The 26446-nt window shown below is 41.5% G+C and overlaps 2 protein-coding genes across 4 annotated transcripts in view; both read right to left on the bottom strand.

The window, feature by feature from the left end:
* Window positions 1-696: 696 nt before the first annotated feature.
* Window positions 697-9441, bottom strand: LOC144679191 (transmembrane protein 42-like). Of its 2 annotated transcripts, none has more exons than XM_078539607.1 (3): window positions 7921-9441; window positions 5598-5741; window positions 697-2291 (listed from the first exon to the last, which is right to left on the bottom strand). In XM_078539607.1, the coding sequence occupies exons 1-3, from the start codon at window positions 8059-8061 to the stop codon at window positions 2211-2213; spliced, it is 366 nt and encodes a 121-aa protein (XP_078395733.1). In that variant the 5' UTR covers window positions 8062-9441; the 3' UTR covers window positions 697-2210. The 2 variants fall into 2 exon arrangements, with proteins under 2 accessions (XP_078395733.1, XP_078395732.1); XM_078539606.1 differs by having other exon boundaries at window positions 697-2277.
* Window positions 9442-12714: 3273 nt separating this feature from the next.
* Window positions 12715-26446, bottom strand: part of kif15 (kinesin family member 15) — a 76810-nt gene continuing 63078 nt past the window's right edge. Inside the window, exons 31-35 of one of the 2 annotated variants that reach the window (XM_078539604.1) lie at window positions 26361-26427; window positions 26098-26135; window positions 19770-19935; window positions 16436-16567; window positions 12715-14916 (exon numbers count right to left, since the gene is read on the bottom strand). In XM_078539604.1, coding sequence (XP_078395730.1) covers window positions 14788-14916; window positions 16436-16567; window positions 19770-19935; window positions 26098-26135; window positions 26361-26427 — 532 coding nt within the window. In that variant the 3' untranslated portion in view covers window positions 12715-14787. Of the gene's footprint in view, window positions 14917-16435; window positions 16568-19769; window positions 19936-26097; window positions 26136-26360; window positions 26431-26446 lie in introns of both variants that reach the window. The other variant, XM_078539603.1, reaches the window with a different exon arrangement.

Raw genomic sequence — 26446 nt, 5'->3', positions numbered from 1 at the left:
GAAGAAACAAAGCAAGAGTGGTTAGTCTCACCAACCTTGACAATGAAGGAGGTGCATTGTTGGAGGATCATATGGTCGACTGTCTCAAAGTCTACATGTTTGTGACTTTGTAACTGTGGCGGGTAAGAAACCTGATTGGGGAGATTCAAACAGGGAGCTGCAGGAGGTCTGGATCTGAGAGATCTGATTTAGTAAGTAAGAAGGATGAAAACAGAAGCAGCTGAATGGATAATTTCTAACTTGATAAAGTGATTCACGAGTTCCGTGTACTTGTATTGGTAATACTTAAAGGATTCCTAATAACTGGACTACCATAAGTTGCTTAGTTGTAAGTTTGCACAAAAATTGCAGATACTTCAAAGATTACTCATTACTTGGAAAAATTTAATACCGCTGTGCAAGAGAGATAAATTATATCATCCATCTGTAAATATGAACAGAGTGAATCTGTGTACATTTGAATTAGCAGGTAGTGTACTTGATTACTTATAATTTATATAACCATCCCAAATCTTTGCATATAGCAATTAAGTTAATGAGCAGTGCTGTGACTAAATCATTCATCTCAACACAAAGCTTCTGTTCCAATACATAACATTACGCTCTATTGTGGAGCAGGTGAGGATGTTTGTGATTTCAGTAGAAAATAGTGAACTTTCGAGGGTTCATAACTTGCACAACATTTTGATAAGGATGTTTTATATCAAATTTATTTAGTCAAATTTTTAACTGTCGTTCAGCTCTCTTGTTATTTCCATACATTCACTGTGGGGAGGAATGTGTTACATTGTTCAAGCATTGCTAAACGATGATATACAAAATGTGGATATGAGGCGTGTTTTCTGGTGCAACAATTTACTAAACGAAGCCCTACATCTGTAAAACAAGACCAAAAACATGATTTCCTAACACAGGATTAACAGATGTTTTCATCATGCTACACTGGTGAACTAATGAGCGTTAAAGGGATCACACCGCAGACAGTTCCACATGGTCAGCTACCACACAAGGATCTGGAATGGTGGTGTATGCATTTTTATTTTGTGCTCTTGAAGCTTTCCTCAGATTTATTCATTAGACTTTTGTTTCCCCCCCTAACAATCTTTTACAGGAAGATTCTAACATGGATTGAATCCAGTTTGTGTGTACACAGAAACTAACTCACCTCAAGTTACAGAAATATAATCAAAATTAGAATATTTCTTAATCTATATGGAACTAGAAGCCTCAAATTTGGTAGTGATTTAACCAACTCCAAATGTTGGAATGCCCTCAGTCTCCTACTGTATGATTGGCAGGACTCCCAGAGAAACTGCTCAAACATCCATTGACTATATTCAGCAGGGGTTCCATCACTCACTGTCAATGTCACAGCATGAAAGTGAACGAGACCCAGGTATAAATCTCTACTTGCATAGTTCTAACTTTAATTTTCTTGTCTTTTTATTATTTGGTCGAAGTGTTTTTGAATTGATGCTTGTTCAGCGTTTCATGAACAGGAAACCTTTTGCTTTTGTCCTTTATTTGACAGGAATGGTTTCAAGCATCAGAGCACTTAAATATTAGTTGCTTCAGAACTCAATAAACATTTGGTTAGGAGTTGGTCTGATGATCACATGTATGTAAGGTTAGCAGGAGGAACAACTGAATACTCTGGGACACAGTGGTTCATGTACTGCTGTAGCTAAGAAAATGGTATCTGCAGACATTAACCAGCCAGCATGACATGTGGAGATGGATAGATAGCCCATAGTTTTGCTCCATAGCTTCTGTGTTCAAGAAATTCTGCAGAATTTATCCAGGGAATTAAGTGGTCAAGTAGATGCCCATGGACAGTGGAAAGGGCAGGCCTGATGTAGGGAACTTTTCTTATTCTGTAGGCATTCTTAGGGAAGCTCTTCCAGTGATAGGAAAAATAAGACAGTCCTGTCTGTCTCATTTGAACCTTACATTTCTCTTTATTACCCTAAATGGTAAAAGCCCCTACCTTGTTTCTGCAAATGATGTCAGATGACCATAGCTGTGAACAGAGAAAACCAGGAGAGAGACTTTCAGCATGCTCTCAACAGTTCCAGTTCATTTATTTCTGGTTACCCCGTAACTAGCAGTGATTTCCAGAACCCCCAAATATAGTTATTCCTCTTTTTTGTAAGCATCACTTTGGTCCTTCGTTTCTTTAACTGTGTGAAGCAGCAGCAATCCACATAAAGTCATTGTGATTCCAATCCACCATAACAGCTCATGAACTTCTCTGAAGAGCAATTTTCCAAGAAAAGCCTGAAATAAAGAAACTACATTGGAAAAAATAAAAATACATGTTTCCTCTAGTAGGTCAATGTAAAATACTCAGCAGTGCTTTTGTAATGGAAAAACAATCTGAATAGTTTGAGGCCAGTAATGGCTTCCAGAAACTCAACTGCTTTACTCTAAAACTGAAAAATATGAACCTCTTTACTAATCAGTTTAAATGAATGATTTCCTAAAGAGACAGTATTTACATTTATTAAATGTAGGAGATAGATATCTTTTAAATGCAAAAAGGGACCCACTACTTCTCCCTTGACCCCACTTCCACTAAACTGTAGACCACCCAACTTCTTTTCCTTGCCCTGATAAAAGCTGACATCATAACTCCATCTCCTCAGATATTGTCCCCTGCCAACATTGACACTTCCTTCAACAAAAACCCTCGGCCCCCTGTTCCATACATAAATTGTTATAACTCCAGTTTATCATTCCTGTCCAATATTTATAAACGTGTCATCTTCCAATTCTGAACCCATCTTTCTTGCTACTTCCTGTTTAAATTGCTCCAATAAAGCTGCGGCACCAAAGTGGTCCTAACCAGTCACAAATGCCATCTGCTGACTTTGATGCACTATACTTCCTCGACCTCTATTCAACCTTTGACACAGTTGAGCACACCTCCTTTCTCCAATGCTTCTTCACTGTTGTCCAATTCAGTAGGAGTACCTTCACTTGGTTCTACTCTTACATACCCAATTGCAACCATAACACCTCCAGAAATGGCTTTTCTTCCCACTTCTGCACCATTAACTCCAGGGGCCCCCAAAGATCTATCTTTGGTCCCCTGCTTTTCCTCATCCACATGCTGCCTCTTGGCAATATCGTCTGAAGACATAGGACCCGATTCCACAAGTATGCTGCTAACAGGCTGAAGATTATTGGCGGGGGCCAGGTCACGGTGCACAGCTCGCCCCTGGAGACAATGTCAGCTTGGAGCCAACCTGCTCCACACCGGTCCATCCCTGCAGGGCGGCTAAACAGGCCACTGTGGGACTTTGGCCCCTCACTGGGATTTGGGCAGGTTAGGGAGGGGGCTGGGTAGTATGTTTAAGACAGCAGGCGGATAGGAAAGGGAGGGTTCTATCTTAGTGGGGCCGCCTCCCAGTCTGCAAAGAATAGTCCCTGAAGATAGAACCACCCCTCTCTTCCTTCCCACCCTTTGAAGAAGCTATTTTTTAAAATCGGACTGCCCAGGCCAAAGATTTTATAGCATGGGCAGCATATTATCAGGTCAATTGGCTTGGTAATAAGCCTAATTGACCCTTGATTATCTTTTTAAATATGGTGGATGGGCTGCTGATTTCAGGTATATTATGGGGGTGAGCTCGAGGATGGGTGGGCAGGTGGTGTCATGCCTCCACCGCTGAAAACACTCCTGGTGAGGGCATGTAAAATGCAGCCCAACATCTCCCTTTACCTGTCCACTGCTTTCAGATCACTCATCCGTCATTCAGTCTTGGATGAACCAAAATTTCCTCCAGTTAAATGTTTAAGTGTTATATTCAACCACCCACTGAACTTCTTATCCCATACTCTCTCCATCACAAAGATCACCTCCTTACTTGCAACTCAATAAAATTACCCACGCTGTCTCTATCTCAACCAGTCTGGTGCCTAATCCTCCTCCATATGTCAGGAGTTCCAGACTCTACTACTCCAATGCTCAACTGCCCTCCCATCCTTCACCCTCCATAGACTTCAGCTTATTTAAAACTCTGCTACTCGCATCCTGTTTCAAACAAGTCCTGCTCACACATCACTGCTGTCCTCCCTGACCTACAAGGGCTCCCAGTACCTCAAATTCAAAATTCTTATTCTTGTATTTAAGTCAGTCAATAGAGGTCTTCTCTCCTCTTTGAAGATCTTCCTTAAAACCCATCTCTTTGACCTAGTTTTTGGTATCCGTCCTAATATCTTCCTTCTTGGCTCAGCATCCATTTTTCTTTTAGATTGCACCTTGGTGAAGTGTCTGGATGTTTTCCTATGTTAAAAGCACTATATAAATGCAAGAACTATACACCATTACTGAATTGAAGAAATTTCAGATACAAAATATCCAGAAGTACAGTAGGTTGCACAACATTGATTCATACCATCAGCACAGGGAGGAAAAGCCAGACCATTCTGTTTTCACACATTCTGTTTTTAGTGGTTAGTATGAGCAATGTTACCGAAGGACCGGAAATAAACTAAGATAAAAGCAAAACACTACAGATGCCGCAAATCTGAAATAAAAACAGAAAATGCTGCAAAAACTCAGCGCCGGTCTGGCAGCATCTATGGAGACAGAAACAGAGTTAACGTTTTAAGTCTGTATGACTTGAGGAGTTGAAATGTGATGGATTTTATACTGTTTAAGAGGAGGTGGAGCAGGTGCAGCAAAATAGGTCAGGGACAGGTGGGAGCTCAGAAGAGATTGCCTAATCTCCCATCTAGGCCTATATTGCATTACACAAGCAAAAGCTTAATCTGCAAACTAGGAGGAGAGGGTAATCAAATAAACGAAACTATTCTTGAAAAAATAAAACAGAAATACAACAGTGCTGATGATGTACCAGTCACAGGAAATAACAGTTAGGGTCATTTACTGCTGTAGGAAGGGAGAATATCTGATTGGGAGAGATTCAGAGAGTGTAGAAGAATAGAAGGACATGAATTTGGGAGGCAACAACTCCCAGATGTTTAAAGACTTTGCAAAGGAAAGGGCAATTGGAGCTGGGACAGTATTTTACAAGGACACAGGGTTTGGCTTTGGTTTCTGTGAAAGGGATGATGACAGCAGTTTTGAAAGCCTGTCATTTCTATTTAATTACATTTCCTACAATGGTTTCAGCCATTAAACTATCTTCCTGTTGCTTTACAACTATCAAATGTCACTGCCTTGGTTCAAATAACAGTAGATAACTCTCCATTTACCAATGACACAATCAATCAGGTAATTAGCTCACACTAACTGCAGCATTTTTACTTTGCACAGTTGCTGCAGCCTGAATTCAGAAAGGGGACATCGCCTAATACCAGAGAAAACTGGAGACCCCAGGCCTTGGATTGGGCTCAACACCAATTTTACACTTCACAAGTTTAGTGTTAAAATGAAGTCAAAATCACTGCACCTCAGCTAGACGTGTGTAAGTGCACCATTCTACTGCTCCCCTGAGTGTCTTGGAGGGACTGTATGTACAGTATTCAGCCATATTACATTTTGGCACGTAGGCAACCGCTCTATAAGGGTGAGTACAACATTGCACAAAAACTTAAGATGCTGCAATGGAGCAGACAACTATACTTACTGATGAGAGAAAATTGGAAGCAATGGTGGTCACAGATGCTCGTGCTGAAGAAGAATATCGCAGTGCTTTTGCAAAAAATGTCCACATCAAAGCATTAAAGAGGAATACCATTGCACCACAGCCTACCCGAAGTAGTACGTGCAGCTGCAACACAGTAAAATCTCAAGAGTTGACTCATTGTTCAATACACCTCAAATTTAACAATCAGAAATAAAAACCATGCCACCTAGTAATGAGGTATAGGTGTTACTATTATCACGATCTAGACAACCTATTGAATGTGCATGGCAATTTCAATTAGTTCACTTTCAAGAACATGGTCATTTCACTTCCCACAATGCAGTCAATAAAGCGGATAGTCTATAGAAATGCTGAGTCCCCCAACCTGTTAGGCAAATGAATGTGGGTTTTTGACATGGAATTATACAAATTGGGGACACTTCCAGTGGTAACGGTGAAGTCAGTAGCGTGTATTGCCATTTGTCAAGGAAACCAAACCCCAATCCAAACATGACCTGACGTCCACATCTCAGTATTTCCAGCAGGGATTCATTGGAGCAGCAAACATTATTAATTCCATCCACCCACCCAACCTGGGAGCACCCATGTTAACAATGGCACCTAACTGAGCTCAGACTTGGGATCTCTCTGCAACAACAGCTGAGGAGAGGCTTTTGGAATCATGGCAATGGTACGGAGTTTGAGAACAGGAGACAAAAGCTATGGCGTTGGTCTTCCCAAAACTCAACTGAGGGAAATTGTGGCTGGACCTTGGATGGACAGGCTAATCTAAAAACATAAGCAGTGGAGACATAAACAGAAGAAATTGAGAAGTAAGGCTGGATATTGTCAGTGCACATGTCGGATTGGACCCCTTGTCTTCAGATGATACCGTCAAGGGATAGACAAGCAGTGGGATACATTAAAACTGTTCAATGAACAGAGCTGCCCTGGCCTAGTTAGTAAAGAGCTTCCTCCACAACACATCTACCCCACTCATTACACTTCCCCTCAATGTGCCCATCTCTCCCATTACCCTTGCCCCTCCATTCCCCCTTCCCACATAGTCCCTACCACTCACTTACATTCCCCTCATTAGCCCCTTTCCCCGCCCCCCCATTTTCCCCTCCCCGCCCCCCCATTTTCCCCTCCCCGCCCCCCCATTTTCCCCTCCCCGCCCCCCCATTTTCCCCTCCCCGCCCCTCCCTTTCCCCCGCCCCTCCCCTCCCTTTCCCCGCCCCTCCCCTCATTTTCCCCACCCCGCCCCTCATTTGCCCCACCCCTCATTTTCCCCGCCCCGCCCCTCCCCTCATTTTCCCCACCCCGCCCCTCCCCTCATTTTCCCTGCCCCGCCCCTCATTTTCCCCGCCCCTCCCCTCCCCTCATTTTCCCCGCCCCTCCCCTCCCCTCATTTTCCCCGCCCCTCCCCTCCCCTCATTTTCCCCGCCCCTCCCCTCCCCTCCCCTCATTTTCCCCGCCCCGCCCCTCCCCTCATTTTCCCCGCCCCGCCCCTCCCCTCATTTTCCCCGCCCCGCCCCTCCCCTCATTTTCCCCACCCCGCCCCTCCCCTCATTTTCCCTGCCCCGCCCCTCATTTTCCCCGCCCCTCCCCTCCCCTCATTTTCCCCGCCCCTCCCCTCCCCTCATTTTCCCCACCCCGCCCCTCCCCTCATTTTCCCTGCCCCGCCCCTCATTTTCCCCGCCCCTCCCCTCCCCTCATTTTCCCCGCCCCTCCCCTCCCCTCATTTTCCCCGCCCCTCCCCTCCCCTCATTTTCCCCGCCCCTCCCCTCCCCTCCCCTCATTTTCCCCGCCCCGCCCCTCCCCTCATTTTCCCCGCCCCGCCCCTCATTTTCCCCGCCCCGCCCCTCCCCTCATTTTCCCCGCCCCTCCCCTCCCCTCATTTTCCCCGCCCCTCCCCTCCCCTCATTTTCCCCGCCCCTCCCCTCCCCTCATTTTCCCCGCCCCTCCCCTCATTTTCCCCGCCCCTCCCCTCCCCTCATTTTCCCCACCCCGCCCCTCCCCTCATTTTCCCCGCCCCTCCCCTCATTTTCCCCGCCCCTCCTCTCATTTTCCCCGCCCCTCCCCTCATTTTCCCCGCCCCGCCCCTTCCCTCCCCTCATTTTCCCCGCCCCGCCCCTTCCCTCCCCTCATTTTCCCCGCCCCGCCCCTTCCCTCCCCTCATTTTCCCCGCCCCTTCCCTCATTTTCCCCTCGCCCCGCCCCCTCATTTTCCGCTCGCCCCGCCCCCTCATTTTCCCCTCGCCCCGCCCCTCCTTTTCCCCACCCCACCACACCACACATTACCCTCCCTCCCTGTCTCTTACCCACTCGGCCTCCCCCCAGTTCACCGCCCTCAGGATTCCGCCGCCTCCCAGGGAGAGTTTGGCCGCGGCGGAGGCCAGAGCCCCGAGAGAGCCGGCGGCGAGAGCCATGGCCAGAGCCGAGCCGCCAAACGCCGCCGGCATCGCGAATCCAAAATTCAAATTCCAACCGCCCCCCGTCACCAACAGCCGGAAATAACGTCACTTCCTGGAAACGCCCGGGCCGCCAATGGAGGATCAATGACAGGAATTATCAATAATATCCAATAAACTCACCCACTGCCAATAATCTGGCTCTAACAATTCACCCACATAATCCAATAACTAACAACTCACCCACTGCCAAAAATTCAGTAGCTAATGGGTTCCAACTGCAATAATCCACTAATAACTCACCCCCTGCCAATAATCCAAAAACTAATCATTCACCCTGTCAATAATCCATAAAGTAATAACTCACCCTGCCAATAATCCAAAAACTAATAACTCATCCTGCTGATAATCCAAAAACAAATAACTCACCCTGCCGATAATCCAAAAACTAATAACTCATCCTGCCGATAATCCAAAAACAAATAACTCATCCTGCCGATAATCCAAAAACTAATAACTCATCCTGCCGATAATCCAAAAACTAATAACTCATCCTGCCGATAATCCAAAAACTAATAACTCATCCTGCTGATAATCCAAAAAATAACACCTCACCCCTGCCAATAATCCAAAAACTAATAACTCACCCTGCCAATAATCCAAAAACAAATAACTCACCCTGCCAATAATCCAAAAACTAATAACTCACCCTGCCAATAATCCAAAAACAAATAACTCACCCTGCCGATAATCCAAAAACTAATAACTCATCCTGCTGATAATCCAAAAACAAATAACTCACCCTGCCAATAATCCAAAAACTAATAACTCATCCTGCTGATAATCCAAAAACAAATAACTCACCCTGCCAATAATCCAAAAACTAATAACTCATCCTGCTGATAATCCAAAAACAAATAACTCACCCTGCCAGTAATCCAAAAACAAATAACTCACCCTGCCAATAATCCAAAAACAAATAACTCACCCTGCCGATAATCCAAAAACTAATAACTCACCCTGCCGATAATCCAAAAACTAATAACTCATCCTGCCGATAATCCAAAAACAAATAACTCATCCTGCTGATAATCCAAAAACAAATAACTCATCCTGCTGATAATCCAAAAACAAATAACTCACCCTGCCAATAATCCAAAAACTAATAACTCACCCTGCCAATAATCCAAAAACTAATAACTCACCCTGCTGATAATCCAAAAACTAATAACTCATCCTGCTGATAATCCAAAAAATAACACCTCACCCCTGCCAATAATCCAAAAACAAACAACTCACCCTGCCAATAATCCAAAAACAAATAACTCACCCTGCTGATAATCCAAAAACAAATAACTCACCCTGCTGATAATCCAAAAACTAATAACTCACCCTGCCAATAACCCAAAAACAAATAACTCACCCTGCCAATAATCCAAAAACAAATAACTCACCCTGCCAATAATCCAATATCTAATAACTCACTCCTACAAATAGTCTAACATCTATTACGACAGCAGACTAACAGCACCAATTACCTACAGGCAATTTGAACTTTTTATAAACAAAATCACAGGTCTTCCTTAAGAAGAAATACAAGCAAAGACACTAAGCAAAAGATGGTTGATAATGCAAAGTGACTACTTTACAGAAAATTCCTATGTAGATTATACTGACAGACCTGTCCTGAGAACACATGGAATGTCACACCAGAAAAGGTGTCATGGCCTTCTTCAAACTGAGATTTGAAAAGGAGACAGGAGAGATGCGAAAGACTGAACTATAACCTCCTGTGATTGCAGAGACAAAAGATGATTGCACATCTCAGCAGACATCTGAAATCCATCTGTTGATTTATATCTCAGAAAGCGTAAATGGTCTGGGATGAAAGAACATGAACTCTGGATGCGAGTCATAGTTTTTGCCCTTCCAGAAAATACAGGGAAAATCAGTAAAAAAGCTGAGGTGCTGGTGTGTGACAGCAAGCAGAACAAGCTAGTCACCTACCTGCAGTTTGCAGGCGAAAGATCTCTCTCTCGCTCTGTTGTTGGAGGCAAAGCTCAGCAGAAGCCACAATCTAAAGGAAATCGGACAGCCTTTCAGCCACCCTGCAGAACCACGTGTCTCCAAACTAACTGCAAAACCACCAAAGTCAGCTCTACCAGAATCACCCAATTTAACGGCCGCAATGTACCGCCATCTACACTTCAAGGACAAGCCAAACACTGATTTTGTATATATATATATATTTTAACTCTAATTTGGACTCTTAACTTCTCATTTCTGATGTGTTTGCATGTTGCATTTTTATTATTTTTTCTTGGGTTTTAGTAGCCAATAAACTTACTCTTTGACTCAAGAAAGCCTGGTTAAATTGGCTCCTTCTAAAAGGGAAGGGAATCCCTTTTAAATTGACCTTGCTGCAACTAACCGAGAGGGTTGAATAAAGGGGAGCCAGTTCATTCCTCCTTAACCGGGAGCATAACAAAATTAGGGTCCCGTTCGGTAAATTAGCAAATTGAGGAACCTCGCCCAGGGACCAGTCATAACACAACTCAACCCCTGCCAATAATACAAAAACTAATGATGCACCCTGTCAATAATCCATTAAAAACTCACTCCTATGAATAATCCAATATCTAATGGATTCCCACTGCCAATAATCCAATACCTACCCTGCCCACTGCCAATAATCCAATATCAAATGCGTTCCCAATGCCAATAACCCAACATCTCACAGGTCACCCACTGCTATAACCCAATATCTAATAGCTCACCCAGTACTTCGCTTCAAGGTGAATGACTTCTGATGCACCTCATTAAAAGTAATCACATCACTATTTCCCAGTGGGTGAGTGACGAGTCGAAAAGCCTAGGCATGAATTTTTAAAAAAAATGTCTAGGAGGGTGAAGTGGTTCAGCATTAATTGGTGTGTTTCATTGCATCCTGTCTTATATTTGCATTGAGCAGCCACACCTACCTTTGGATAGGTGCTGCTGATTGCTGCACCCAGCTTTGGGTTAGTAATGGTCTAATTGCCCAAATTTTACCAACAGAGAACTGCCAAGCCAAAAAATCAAAAGTTCCAAGAATGCATCCAATATGCAAATCTCTTGATTTTTAAACTGTACTTTGATGATGATGAGTACAAAGTAATTACAACACAGAAATTCACCCCTACAGGTCCATCTCAATGTTTACACTCCACACACGCCTCCTCCCACCATTCTTTATCTAATCTCATCAATATCCTTCTATTCCTTTCTCCCAAATGTACTAATCTAACTTTCTTTCTTCCTCATGTACTAATCTAGCTTCCCCTTGAATGCATTTATGTTATTCACCTCAACTACTTCCTGTGATAATGAGCCCCATGTTGTGAGTTAAAGATTCGCCCAAATTCCCTATGGGATTTATTAGTGATCTACCCTATACTTATAGCCCCAGATCTGGTTTCTCACACAAGTGGAAATATTTTCTCTACATCTACACTATTAACTCCATTCATAATCTTGAAAACGTCTGTCAAATCTCAGTCTTCTCTTTTATAGGGAACAAAGACCCAAGACTTTTGAATCTTTCCTGATGCTTAAGTCTTTTTCTTTGCACCTTCGCTAGTGCTTCCGTGGACCAGGTTTGTTCACATTACTCCAAGAGATCTCTAATGTTCTATACAAGTCTTAAAGGTTTAAATTATAATGCTCGGTTTGTATAAAATTGGTTTATACTCCTTGAGTTTAGATGTTTAAGGGTGATCTAATCAAGGCCTTTGCATGATAAATGAGGCAAGAGGTAGTGTAAATGCAGGAAAACTAAATCATCTGGTGGGGAAGCCAGAACAAGAGGCCATAATTTTTAAATTGGAGCTATTAAGGGATGAAATTAGAATGCAATTTATCACAAAAAGGGCAGTGGAAATCTAGAACTTTCTCCCCCAAAAGGACATGGATGCTGGGTCAGTTGAAAATCTCAAGAGTTTTTTTTTAAAGAAAAATGGAATCAACTGATATGGAGAAAAGGCAGTCAAGTGGAGTTGAGGTATAGATCAATCTTGAATGAATTGAATGGCAGACCAGACTTGATGGACTGAATAACCTACTCATGTTTCTATCTTCCCAGGATAAAACCTGTAGCTTTTATTTTGGCAAAATTGCAAAATGAGGTACTTATTTTTAGTTCTTTGCTTTGCACTGGCTATTGCATGCATGGCTGCCAAGTGGATGATGAGGGGGTACTTCATTTTGCATAAGTTTGAGTTCTTTGGCTATGGGAAGGATATTGGAAGTAGAAATTGCCAGTAAGAAAAAGATAGAAATACAATTATGGGAAATCTCATTTTGTATACACTTCAAATTCAATCCCATCACCTTTTCTTTCTTGTGCAATCTGACTCAATCTTTTCAGATCAGTACTTTGGAGAAGGTTAAAAAGCTGCAACTTTTTAAGCAGCTTGCAACACTGCTGATTTTGGTTGGCACAAGTTTCCATTGTAATGATCAATTATTTTGCACTTTGACATAAAAAAATTAAACATATTCAAGGAAAAGATGCACAATCTTACCCATCAGAATCACTGAAACATACAAATCTTAAATAAATTCTGTGAAACCTAAAAATATTCATTTGAAATTGGTACTTACAGTAAAATTAATTTTGTAAGCAAACTATTTTCAGTTGAATAATATAGACAAGGACAAGATAACTTTAAAAAAGGCTCATTTACAGTTTGAGCTGCCATTTTATTTGCATTGTGTGACTAATAAAAACAGTAAAATGCTGAGCTTGGATTGCACTGTTTCATTTTTGATTCCATTTAGAAGTCTTTCAAGGAACAGAATCCCTTTCAATATCCATCAAGGTTGTTTAAAACAGCGGCTTACATCAGCAACAAATTATTCCAACAGCCTTACACCATTGATGGCACAATCTCGTGTACTTGAAAACAAAATATGAGCCATAGCTGACTCCAATCCTTGCCCAAATTTGCTTGCCTGGCCTGGATGTGCACATCTGACTTGCAAGTGCAAAGACACAGTACAGCCAGACTCATCATTATTCCTTTAAAAATAGATGTGGTTTAGTTTCAGAAGTTCATTTAAAAAATAATCAATATATTTTTATTTCATACAGATCAGTCATAATCCATTGGCAGAATGTTGAAATGTGTAACTTTTCTTTTCAAGTATTTACACTCAATATTCTGAGTCCTTTAAATTTTCGCTAATAATGTGCTTTATTCTTGTTTCAGCTACTGAGAAATACAAGATAGGGAGCAAACTTGAATCACACTGATACTTCTCTCTCTCCCCAATGGAAAGTTCTTGGTCTCTACTTAGCACTTCTCCCACAGATAATATGACCAAGATAGTAAATTCAGGGTATAGTCAATTGGGCAGAATGATCCATATCTGACTAAGTGCTGCATCACAAAAATTTACAATTGCTTCCAGCTTCACATTGTATGGAATGAGGAATGTTATGAAACATGTTACAGGCAAACCTTTTGCTCATTTACGTTTCTCAGATGGAGGTGAACAATGAATCAGTTGAGAAGTGCAGAGAAGTTAGTTCACACAACTGCTAGTTTGTTTCTGTACGAGAGGTAGGAGGCATTTTGTCTGTTGTCATTTCCCAAAATGACAGCCCAATAACAACCCCACATTGTTTACCTATTTGTACACAAACATATTTAACTATATACACACACAAAACAAAAGCACGTTCTCTCTTTCAGGAATATCAATGTTTAGCATTGTACTATTCTGATTCCCTAGTTTATGATAATTAGCAGGTCTCAAACAAGTTTGCAATAGGATGCTATAAATTACTTTAAATCCTTGGATTTGGGGTGATGGTGGGGGAGCGGGAAAAGACTTTCCACTCCTGATTGCCAGCTGGAAAACCTGTGCTGAAATTCCTCACCTGTGCCTTTTATAAGCAGATATCAGGCACGCATCCAGGTCACTTAGGCAGCCTACTGCAGAGCTGCTAGTTTTCATAATAATATCCTCGCACTCATCATTCTCAGGAGGCGGGGGCTAGTGTTGGGGGTGGGGGGGAGAATATGGGATGAAATCCAACAAAAAAAAGGCAAGGCCAGTAAAAGATTTTATTTGCATAACACTAAAGTCAGGAATACTGCTCTGAGAATTCAAGACTCCAAGTTGGAGCACTGAAGCAGTCTGAAAGTTATCACTGAAAGAGGAGGATGGAGGCTCAAAAAAGTTATTTGAGTGCCTGCTTGGGATATTTTAATTTGATTGTGGTGCTGCTGAGAGTCAACTGCAAGTTATTGCAGTACTTTAACTTGGTAGAAATCTACCACCCAAATTTAAAATCCCCCCATCCCATCTCAATCATCAAAAAGTTACTGACGTGAAAAGATGTATAAAAATAAAACCACAATACTGTCTGATACTAATGCTAATTAATGAATACTTCAGGACAGTAATCTAGTGTGGGAAAAAAATGACATTCGATGTACCGTTCACTAGATATGGAGACAATCATACAACAAGGTCTAGGCTTCAAAGATATTTTAGCAATTGGTAATTGAAGTCAATGTTTATATTAAAAACAAACATCTCATTGGAGGCTAATTGTACACAAGTATAAGAATCGCAGCAATCATTATGTAATCAATTTCAACACTATCAGCTTTTCTCAAAGACCTGATACAGTGCTTCAAATCAGTCTGCTGTCAACAAGTTAAAAAAAGACCAGAGTAAGTTTGATACATCTGTTAAAACTCAAAATTGAAAAACTACATTTACGCATTATTGCTGCACATTTTCATCTTGCTCCCTCAGTGCACAGTCTGATGTATCGAGCAAATGAAACTTATTCGAGTCATGCTTCTTAAATTCTTTCAGTTTCATGTTCTCCATTTTCAGCATGTTCACTTCCTAAAACAAAAAAATGCAAATTAACAATTTTATATATGCTACAGCCATGAAATAATGTAAATTGAACTGCAAAGAGGCAGCTGTGGGAGTACTTTGTTGCTAACCTAGTATAGAAGCACATTTCACCTAAACAGGAGTTTTGTGCTGAGATAAGGTGGATCTGAATGTACAGGATCAGGCAAGTATTAAGTCCATAGGAGCAAGAAAAGGTGGAAATCAGAAGCTAGTGAGGCAGCCATAACATACATGCCACACATAAGAGCAGGTCAGAGGCTTGGGTAGCTAGAGAAGGTCAGAGTCTGGTACTTCTGTGGAGAGTTACTCAACTCCTGACTCCACAAAGCCTGTCCACCGTCTACAAAACAAAGTCAGGAATTCGATGGAATACTCTCCACTTACCTGGATGAGTGTGGCTCCAACAACACTCAAGAAGCTCGGCACCATCCAAAACAAAGCAGTCTGCTTGATTGGCACCCCATACACCACCTTAAACATTCACTCCCTCCCCCACCGACACACAGTGGCAGCAGTGTGTACCCATCTACAAAGTGCACTGCAGGAATTCACCAAGGCCTTCCAAATTCATAAGCTTTACCTCCTAGAAGGGCAAGGGCAGTAGGCACATGGGAACAACATAACCTACAGGTTCCACTCCAATCCACACACCATCCTGGCTTAGAACTATATTGCTGTTCCTTCACTGTCATGGGATCAAAATTCTGGAACTCCCTTCCCAACTGCACTGTGGGTGTACCTGCGCCAGATGGACTGCAGCAGTTCAAGCAGCAGCTCACAATCAGCTTCAAGAGCAATTACCGATGGGCAATAAACACTGGCCTCGCCAGTGACACCTACATCCCACAAAATAATCTGTTTGGGAAGGATGTATGTACACGAGATCCCGGAAACTTGAATGCACCCTGTCAGGTTGGGGAACTTGCCAAGGTGAAGGTCAATGGTTCAAAAGGTTTAATGCTTCTTCTATGCTGATTTAGTTGAACTCAGGTAGAATCGTGTTGGGGGGCTATTACAATTGGCTTCAGCACACCCAAATTTGGAAAAGAGAAAGTAAATAAAATCAGGGTTCTTGCTCCTGGTAGTTTCCATTAGTCATTGATTATCCATTGGTCATTCATGATAATATTGAGTAAGGTCCGAATTGGGCTTGGATGATACACTCGCTCCAAATCCCTCCCCGCCCCACAGTGATCGGTTAGCCCCATTAAAGGCTCTTCATGTAAATAATGGCAACTTGGGCAGGGTATTGGAAGGTGACATGATGCCTACGGACCCCTATTTTAGTCAGTCAATCTCTTCCTGGCAGTTTGAAGACTATGCCAGAAAAAACAATTATATAATTGTAATTTTGTCTATATAAAAAGAATGGAGATGAGAACAGAGCAAAAGGCATATAAAACAGTTTAATTATTATGCTCACTGTGTGACTTCTAAACAGCACAAAATTTCCTAAACAAAAATCTAATAAAGATAAGACTTCCTGTGGTTTAAAATATCGTACCTCTAGGAGACGAACCTGTTCCTTCTTGACTTTAACCAAATGCTGTATTTTTTGCTGCAAGTTCTGGTGTCCTACCAATTTGCCATTCTCTTCAGTAAGGCTGGCCACTTGTTCCCTAAGAGTTTCAACCTCCTGCAGATTGACAATAAAGAATTAAGAAAGCTTATACTAAGGAGGAAAAAAACCTCGTTAGCTTTAATTTTATATGAAATGGTTCATCCCCAGGAAATAGGTGATGCACTGTATTTTCGCATGTGGCATCTGGGCATGAACCAAGCCTACATGGATCCAACGACATAGGAGGGACAAGGAAAGAAGTTCTGCATAGTCAGTATGAAGAACTAGGTACCAAACTAAGAAGCAGAACCTCAAAAGGTAACAATCTCTGGATTATTACCTGTGCCATGTACAAATTACCATCGGGAAAATAAGATTAGTGAAATGAATTCGTGCCTCAAAAACTGGTGTTGGAGAAGTGGGTTTCAGTTAGTGAGCCACTGGCATCAGTACTGGGGAAAGTGGGGCTCTACTGTTGGGACAGTCTACACTTGAATCGTGCTGGGGCCAATGTTCTAGTGAGCTGCATAACTAGGAAAGTAGAGAGGGTTTTAAACTAAACAAGGCGGGGTGACGGATCAAGCTTGGGCAGAGTAAAGGCAGGAGAGCAAAATAGTAATATGGGAAATGAGGGTCAGAGAATGGCAGGAAGGGACAGAGAAAAAACCTAAGAATACACCAACAGTAAAGACTACATATTATAAAGATGACAAAAAGACAAAACTAAAGGCTCTGTATCTGAATATGCATAACATTCATAACAAAGTAAATAAATTGATAGCACACATTTAAGTAATCAAATATGATCTGAAGCCAGTATAGAGACATGGCTGCAGGATGACAAGGTCTTGAATTTTGAGGGGTATATGACATTCGAGAAGAATACGAAGCATGGTAAAGGTGGAAGGGTAGCACTGTTAATCAAGGATGGAACTTGTACAATAGTTAGAGATGATGACCTTGTTTCAGGAGATCAAGATGTAGAATCGGTTTGGGTGGAGATGAGGATTCGTAGTGGAAAGAAGTCACTAGTGGGAGTGCTCTACAGGCCCACTAACAGTAACTACAATGTAGGACAAAGTATACAAGAAAAAATATTGGGTGCTTGTGATAAAGGGAAGGCAATAACCATGGGTGATTTTAATCTACCTATAAACTGGAAAAATCAGATTGGCAGTAGTAGCCTGGATGAGGAGTTCATAGAAAGCTTTTGAGATAGTTTCTTAGAGCAACACATTCTGGAACCAACCAGAGTGCAGGTTATATTAGACTTGGTGTTGTGTAATGTGACAGAATTAATTAATGACCTCAGAATAAACGCACCCCTAGGTAGCAGCGATCACAATACGAATGAATTTTTACTCCAGTTTGAAAGGGAGAACAGAGAGTCTAAGACTAGTATTTTAAACTTAAATAAGGGCATTTATGTGGGCATGAAAGCTGAGCTAGCTGAAGTGAACTGGGATACTAGGCTAGGGATAGATCAATAGAGAAGCAGTGGCAGACATTTAAGGGGATTTTTCAGAATACACAGAATAAGTATATTCCTACAGTAAAGAAAAATTCTAAAGGGAGAACATACCATCCGCGGTTAACTAAAGAAGGAAAGCAACAAACTTAAGGAAAATGCATATAACTGCGCAAAGGTAAGTGGTAGGCCAGGTGATTGATCAGAATATAAAGAACGGTAGAGAATGATTAAAAGGTTAAGCAGGAAAACGAAATTAGAGTATGAGAGGAAACTGGAAATGTAAGAATGGATAGCAAGAGTTTCTACAGGTGTTTAAAAAGGAAAAAGAGTAAGTAAAGTGAGTGTTAGTCCTCTAGAGAGTGACAATGGGGAGTTAATAGTAGATAACAAAATGGCAGATGAAATGAACAAATATTTTGCTTCTGCTTTCACTATAGAAGATAGAAAAAACATTCCAGTAATAGCTGTAAATCAGGTGGAAGAGAGAGAGGGATTTGGTGAAATTACAATCACTAGGGAAGCAGAACTGAGCAAACTGATGGAGCTGCAGGTTGACATGCTCCAGGTCCTGATGGACCTCATCCTAGGACCTTAAAAGAGGTGGCTAATGAGGTAGTAGAAGTGTTGGTGTTAATTTTACAATATTCGCTAGATTCTGGAAAGGTTCCATTAGACTAGAAAGTAGCAAATATAACCCTTCTATTCAAGAAGGGAGGGAGACAGAAAACAGGACACTATAGGCCAGTTAGCTTACAAGAAATTTTAAGAACATATGAAATAGGAGCAGAGTAGGCCATTTGGCCCCTTGAGCCTGCTCTGCCATTCAATAAGATCATGGCTGATCTGTTTGTGTTTTGAATTCCATATTCCCATCTACCCCCATTAACCTTTGATTCCCTTGCCTAACAAGAACCTATCTACCTCCACCTTAAAAATATTCAGTGGCCCAGCCTCCACTGCCTTCTGAGGAGTGTTCCAAAGTCACACAACACTCAGAGAGAGAAAAAATTCTCCTCCTCTCTGCAGTAAAAAATATTCTTAAAACAATCCTGATAACTTTAAACCAATTTGCAGCAGGAAGTCTCCATATAGGAAGCTAGTCAAATTCTGGAAATTGTTTCCTGAAAAGTGGAAATATTTATTGTTAATCAGGCTAGTCACATTTATGAACAGTTCTTCCCAAAAGACACTTAATTGTTTAAGGTGTACATCATATAGATCATATATACTGTGCTATTAAGCACACCGTCAAACTATCTGAAGACAAGTCAACAGCTTCAAATCATTCTTCAGTCCTAATACAGTTCAATAATATACAGTATTGCCCAAATTTCAATTAAAATAGTTATAGAGGAATGTTTATTAAATTACTTAGACTTCTGAGGATTACAAGTTGTTTTGTGCTAAAGATTTGAATTATCCAATAACTTGAATTAAGTGTTAAAAAGTGGGAATTTTGTGCTAAAACTTGAATCATCAGGTTATGTTGAACTTAGAGGAGGCTGTACTTTTAAAGCTGGCATGCAATTACATCCATAACTCAATACACCGCACATAAAAAGCCTCAGTGTAGCCATGAAAATCTATGAAGGTCTGATCTATGCATCAGAAGTCACATCAATAAATTGCTAGTCTTTTGTCAGTCCTGCTTTCCCCCATCTCATCTCAATGATGTGACAAATTAAAATGGCAAAAAATTTCACACTTTCAAGTTTTTGCTTCCTCTTCCTGTAATTCAAGCATTAATCCAACTAAACTGTTGCATTCATTTCTCTATGGTCTTAACTTGACAAATTCATTCATTACCCAAGTAAGTCTCTCTTTCTCTTCACAAGCAGATTCGAGCGCTGACCGAAACTCTTCCTTGTCAATGAAAGCTTTTGCTTCTAAACTCCTAGTCCGCTCTGCTTCCTCTTGAAACGTTTTAATGGAACACTGAATAGCTTCCAGTGTTGTTTTTTTCTCTGCTAATCTATAGATGGAAGAGATTGGTATACATAATTTAACACGTGTAATTGCTGGTACAGAAGCTAAATCAAACTGTGTGCAGTTTTGAAGTTTTTTTTAAAAAAAGTGTGCACCGTATATAAAACTATTTTGCCAAGTGGTTTCTTTTATTTTAGGACTTATGTACTTCACTTTTCTTTAACTAAAGACACAAAAGGACTCCACTGCAGTGATATAAGCAGAGAACAGAATAAGATGAAGAACAATTTTCTAATGGATAATGCATCATGTAGTCTCATATAATAGAGCAGAAAAATCACATATGTCTTACGTGCCAAACTCATCAATCTCAGCTAGAGAAACAGCTATGGTATCAGATAGCCTCACTGCTGTGGGTTACAGCGATTTGGGGTGCAGTGTGGTTAAAAAATCAGCCATGCTTCCCACCACTCCCCTCCCCCCGCCCAAATAAGCATTGAATGATTCTTAGTGAAAAGTCGATGGATGTGGAGCCAATATTGAGCTTGTGAAGCCTTAGTGATCAAATGACATACTGATATTCAAGGTGAATGGTTGAAGAATACTTAGTTGAACAAGATATTCAAAGATGGATGTGGAATTATATCCCAACAGGAGCTTCAGGAAAGAGAAAACAGGAGCTGGCTAGGGGAATATACCATCCATCTTAAAACAAAATTACCTCAGAATATGGAACCTACCAGGAAAATAACAAAAATACTTGATGATTAGCGAATGCTTTCAGGAGAGCTGAATGTGAAATGGCATCTTGCAAGATTATCATTTTGTATAGGAATTACCAATGTTTTTGAAAATGGGGAAGATCTTTCTTCTTTATTAGCACTTTTTAAAGCCTGATTCCACCATCTTCTCCCTACACAAAGGGGAATTTTACGTTCTAATGCTCTGCAGCATGCATCATTTCTCCTCGAAAGGTTCCCTGCCTGGAAATAAGCCTGATTGAAACCTTACAAACATTCGAGCATACGAATTCAGCTGGTGTCTTCCCTGCCATTCAATAAGATTATGGCTGATCTCTTTGTGTTTCGAATTCCACACTTGCATTTACCTTCGATGATCTTTAATTCCCTTGCCTAACAAGAATCTATCTACCTCTGCCTTAAAAATATTCAAAGATCCACCTCCATCGCCTTCGGATGCAGAGTTCCAAAGTCACACAACGTTCTGGGGGAAATAGTTGCTCCTCATCTCTGTCGTAAAATGGCAACCCCTAATTTTAAAACAGTGGGCCTAGTTCCAGACTCACCCACGAGAGGAAACATCCTTTCCACATCCACCTTGTCAATACAATTCAAGATCTTACATACTTCAATCATGTCACCACTCACTCTTCTAAACTCCAGTGGAGACAAGCCCAATCTGTCTAACCTTTCCTCATAAGACAATCTGCTCATTCCAGGTATTAATCCAGTAAACCTCCTCTGAACTGCCTCCAACGCATTTACATCCTTCCTTAAATGAGACCAGTATTTGAGATGTGGTCTCACCAATGTTCTGTGTAACTGAAGCATAACATCCTTACTTTTATGTCTAATTCCTCCCATAATAAAGGATAGCATTCCATTAGCCTTCTTAATTACTTGCCATACCTGCATACTAACTTTTTGTGATTCATGCACTAGAACATTCAGATCCCTCTGCACCTCGGAATTCTGCAGTCATTCTCCGTTTAAGTAATACTCTGCTTTTTTATTCTTTCTGCCAAAGTGAACAATCTCACATTTTCCTACATTATACTCCATCTGCCAGATTTTTGCCCACTCATTCAACCTATCTATATCCGTCTGCAACCTCCTTATGTCCTCTTCACAACATACTTTCCTCCCTAACTTTGTGTCATTTACTGTGTCTTCACTCCTCTCATCTAAGTAATTGATATAAATTGTAAAAGGTTGAGGCCCCAGCACAGACCCCTGAGGGACTCCACTCATCACATCCTGCAACACATGGACTGCAGCGGTTCAAGGCGGCAGCTCACCACCACCTTCTCAAAGACAACTAGCAGTGGGCAATAAATGCTGGCCCAGCCAGTGAAGCCCACATCCCGTGAATGAATTTTTAAAAAATCCTGCCAATCAGAAAGGACCCATTTATGCATATTCTCTATTTTCTGCCTGCCAGCCAATCTATCCATACTAATATGTTACCCCCTACACCATGAGCTTATATTTTCCACAATAACCCTTGATGTGGCACCTCATCAAACGCCTTCTGGAAATCCAAGTATGGCACAGCTACATGCTCCCCTTTATTCACAGTGCATGTTACTTCTTCAAAGAATTCCAATAAATTAGTTAAACATGATTTCCCTTTCACAAAACCATGCTGACTGTTCCCGATTACCTCAAGTTTCTCTAAGTACCAAGCTAAAACCTCCTTAATGAAGCTAAGTGGCCTATAGTTTCCTGTTTTCTGCTGCCCTCCCTTCTTGAATAGAGGGTTATATTTGTTACTTTCCAGTCTGATGGAACCTTTCCAGAATCTAGCGAATTTTGGGAAATTAACACCAACCTCATTAGCCACCTCTTTTAAGACCCCAGGACGTAGTCCATTAAGACGTGGAGACTAGTCGGCCCACAGCTCCATCAGTTTGCTCAGTATCACTTCCCCAGTGATTGTAATTTCACCAAGTTCCCCTCCCCTTCCACCTCCTGATTTACAGCTATTACTGGAATATTTTTTGTATCTTCTATAGTGAAGACAGAAGCAAAATGTTTGTTAATTTCATTTGCCATTTCCTTATTATCTATTAACTCCCCATTGTCACTCTCTAGAGGACCAACATTCACTTTACTTACTCTTTTCCTTTTTAAATACCTGTAGAAAATATTTTTGTCCGTTTTTACATTCCTAGCTAGCTTCTTCTCATACTCTAATTTCTTTCTCCAGATTAAACTTTTAGTCATTCTCTGCTGTTCTTTATATTCTGACCAATCATCTGACCTGCCACTCATCTTTGCGCAGTTATATGCGTTTCCTTAAGTTTGATGCTTTCTTTAATTTCTTTAGTTAACCATGGATGGTGGGCCCTCTCCTTAGAATTTTTATTCATAGTAGGAATATACTTATTCTGAGTATTCTGAAATATCCCCTTAAATGTCTGCCGCTGCTTCTCTATTGATCTATCACCTAACCTAGTATCCCAGTTCACTTCAGCTAGCTTAGCTTTCATTCCCACATGGTTGCCCTTGTTTAAGTTTAAAATACTAGTCTTAGACCCACTCTGCTCCCTTTCAAAAGGGACGTAAGATTCAATCATACTGCGGTCGCTGCTGCCTTGGGTGTGCCTTCGCTCTGGGTCATTAATTAATCCTGTCACATTATACAATACCAAGTCTGATATAACCTGACGTCTGATTTGTTCCAGAACGTGCTGCTCTAAGAAACTATCTCAAAACCATTCTGTGAACTCTTCATCAAGACTACTATAGCCAATCTGATTATTCCAGTTTATATGTAGATTATAATCACCCATGATTATTGCTGTCCCTTTATCACAAGCACCCAATATTTCTTCCTGTATACTTCATCCTACATTGTGGTTACTGCTAGTGGGCCTGTAGACCACTCCCACTACCGACTTTTTTCCCTTATTATTCCTCATCTCCACCCAAACCGATTCTACATCCTGATCTCTTGAACCAAGGTCATCTCTAACCATTGCACCAATACCATCCTTGATTAACAGTGCTGCCCCTCCACCTTTACCTAGCTTCTTATTCTTCTTGCATATGATAAATCCCTCAATTCAGGACCTAATCCTTGTCATCCTGCAGCCATGTCTCCGTAATGGCTATCAGATCATATTTATTTACTTCAATGTGTGCTATCAATTCATTTACTTTGTTATGAATGCTACGTGCATTCAGATAAAGAGCCTTTTAGTTTTGACATTTTGTTATCTTTGTAACATCTAGTCTTGATAATTGGTGTATTCTTAGGTTTTATCTCTCTGTCTCTTCCTGCTATTCTATGACCCTTGTTTCTCATATTTCTATTATGGTGTCCTGCTTTGAATCTGCCCCTTAATTTGCTACATCTGCCCAAGCTTGATCCCTCACCCACCCCCGTTTAGTTTAAAGTCCTCTCTACTTCCCTAGTTATGTGACTAGCAAGAACACATGCCCCAGCACGCTTCAAGGTGTAGACTTTTCCAATGATACAGCCCCTACTTTTCCCTGTACTGGTGCCAGTGCCCCACAAACTGGAACCCACTTCTCCCATACCAGTCTTTGAGCCACGCATTCAACTCTTTAATCTTATTTGCCCTGCCAGTTTGCATGTGTCTCAGGTAATTCAGAGATTATTACCTTGAGGTTCTGCTGTGTGAATTTGGTACCTAGCTTCGCATACTGACTATGCAGAACCTCCTTCCTTGACCTGCCTATGTTGTACATGGACCACAATGACTGGATCCTCCCCTTCCCGCAGCAAGTTCCTCTCCAGCCCTGACCAGATGTCCCCGAACCCTGGCAATGGGCAGGCAACACAGCCTTCTGGACTCTTGTTCTTTGCGGCAAAGAACACTGTCAATCCCCCTCACTATACCACCCCCTACTATCACTACATTCCTGCATGCTCCCCCCACTTGAATGGCTTCCTGTATCATGGTGCAATGGCCAGCCTGCTCATCTATCTTACAGACCTCGCTTTCGTCCACACAGGTTGTGAGCACCTCAAACCTGTTTGACAATTGTGAAGTCTGAGGCTCCTCCACTATTGTCTGCTCGGTTCTGTTGTCTGCCTCACTCACAGTCACATCCTTCTGTCCCTCACTGCTGACCAAAATTGATGACCCTCTTCTAAGAGGCGTGACTGTCTTCTGTAACGAAGTGTCCAGGTATTTCTCCCCTTCCCTTATGTTGCGCAGTGTCTGCAATTCAGCTTCCAGATCAATAAAACTGATTGTGAATGCCCCTAGCCTCTTACACTTTCTGCAGATGTGTTTGTCGTGGATCGCCTTGGTGTCCAAAAGCTCCCACATTCCACAGCTGCAACATGACACCTGTTCTGCCAGTGTTACATGTTAGTTAACTTAATTTGATTACTCACTTAATTAACAGAGTAATTGCAATGTATACTACACCTCTTCCCCCCCGTGCACCAAATTCGCTACTCACTCAGTCTCCATCTCACTCCAGAATAGTCGTCTGTCTCCCTGTGCACCCCTTACTGACTTTCAGCAAGTCCAGTAGATCTGTTTCTAACCCAGGGATGCGGAAATCAATTTTAGCACTGCTATGGCACAAGCCATTTGCAGGATTAACTTAAAAAATTGGTTGCAGTCCAGTAGTTTATTTCAGTAATTTTAGATTACTTAATGTACATTAGTAACCATTACAATTACAGGCTTACTGGCTTCCAGTCGGGTGCTACGGAGGCTGCCATGGGACCAAATAGGTGTGATACCCATTCTAGGTACTGTAATGGCATTGGCCTTCTCCCTGATGCTGTCCTTGCTTCACTGCAGCTGCCAGATTTCCAGAGGTGTGGGAAACCCAGGCGGCCACAGTTAAAGCTGCCAAGCAGGTTAAATAGAAGGATGCCAGTTTCATTAGTGTGTTTAAAATGCCAACCTGCCTCCTGGAACGGCTGTTGTTTCCCACCACCTCAGTAAAACCGGGAAGTTGGCAGGTTGGAGCCAGGATGCGCACGAATGTTTGCTGTTTAACTCCCCCTTCCCATCACCATTGTCACTCTCCTCTACTGAAGGCACAATATATACACAAATATGATTCCAATTGCACAAGTACCCTGCTCATTCAAGCCCAAGCAGTGCAGGTTAGTAGTTATTCAGCCTTCGCACCAGTAGTCAGCGGAATCATAACTAAAAGACCAATTTCATCCCCACACAAAGTCGACATATACATACTTCCCAGCAGGTATCACTGGATAATAATCCCAATAGGTCTTCCGTTTCTAACCCAGGGATATGGAGATCAATTTTGGCACTGCTATGGCGCTAGCCATTTCAGGAACCTCAACGCAGCTGTCATCAGATAATGCCACAAATCAGGAATCAAACTAGTTATCTTTTGGTCTGTATAGCTCAGTCACATGGCGCCTTTATCAACTGAGCTCATCAAATTTCACTGTAAGCTAATATTACCATGTTATGGTTGTATTAAAATTAAAAATATCTACTCACTCAGCTTCCACAGCAGCCAGTTTTTCTATTGCTGCTTCCTGTAATTTTAAATGAAAAAAATCACTTCGTGACCGCAATAAACTCTAACAAAATTTGATTTTTTGGGATTTGTAGCCGAGTCAATGTGAGAAAGTACAAAGAAATAATAATGTTAATGTTTACAAGTTGTCCAATCATACAAACGTACAGAATGCCAAATTGAGTACAACTGAAGATCATGCCCAACTTTTCTCTACCAAAATCTCATAAGAAAATAGGAATACCTTGGCCTTTACTTCTTCTATTAATTTCTTCTCGACCTCATTTAGATGCTGCTGCTCGGTTATATCACTGCTTTATTAAAAAAATC

This window comes from Cetorhinus maximus, chromosome 3 (assembly GCF_964194155.1).
Source record: "Cetorhinus maximus chromosome 3, sCetMax3.hap1.1, whole genome shotgun sequence".
Taxonomy (NCBI): domain Eukaryota; kingdom Metazoa; phylum Chordata; class Chondrichthyes; order Lamniformes; family Cetorhinidae; genus Cetorhinus; species Cetorhinus maximus.
This window is presented reverse-complemented; position numbering and strand designations above follow the sequence as displayed.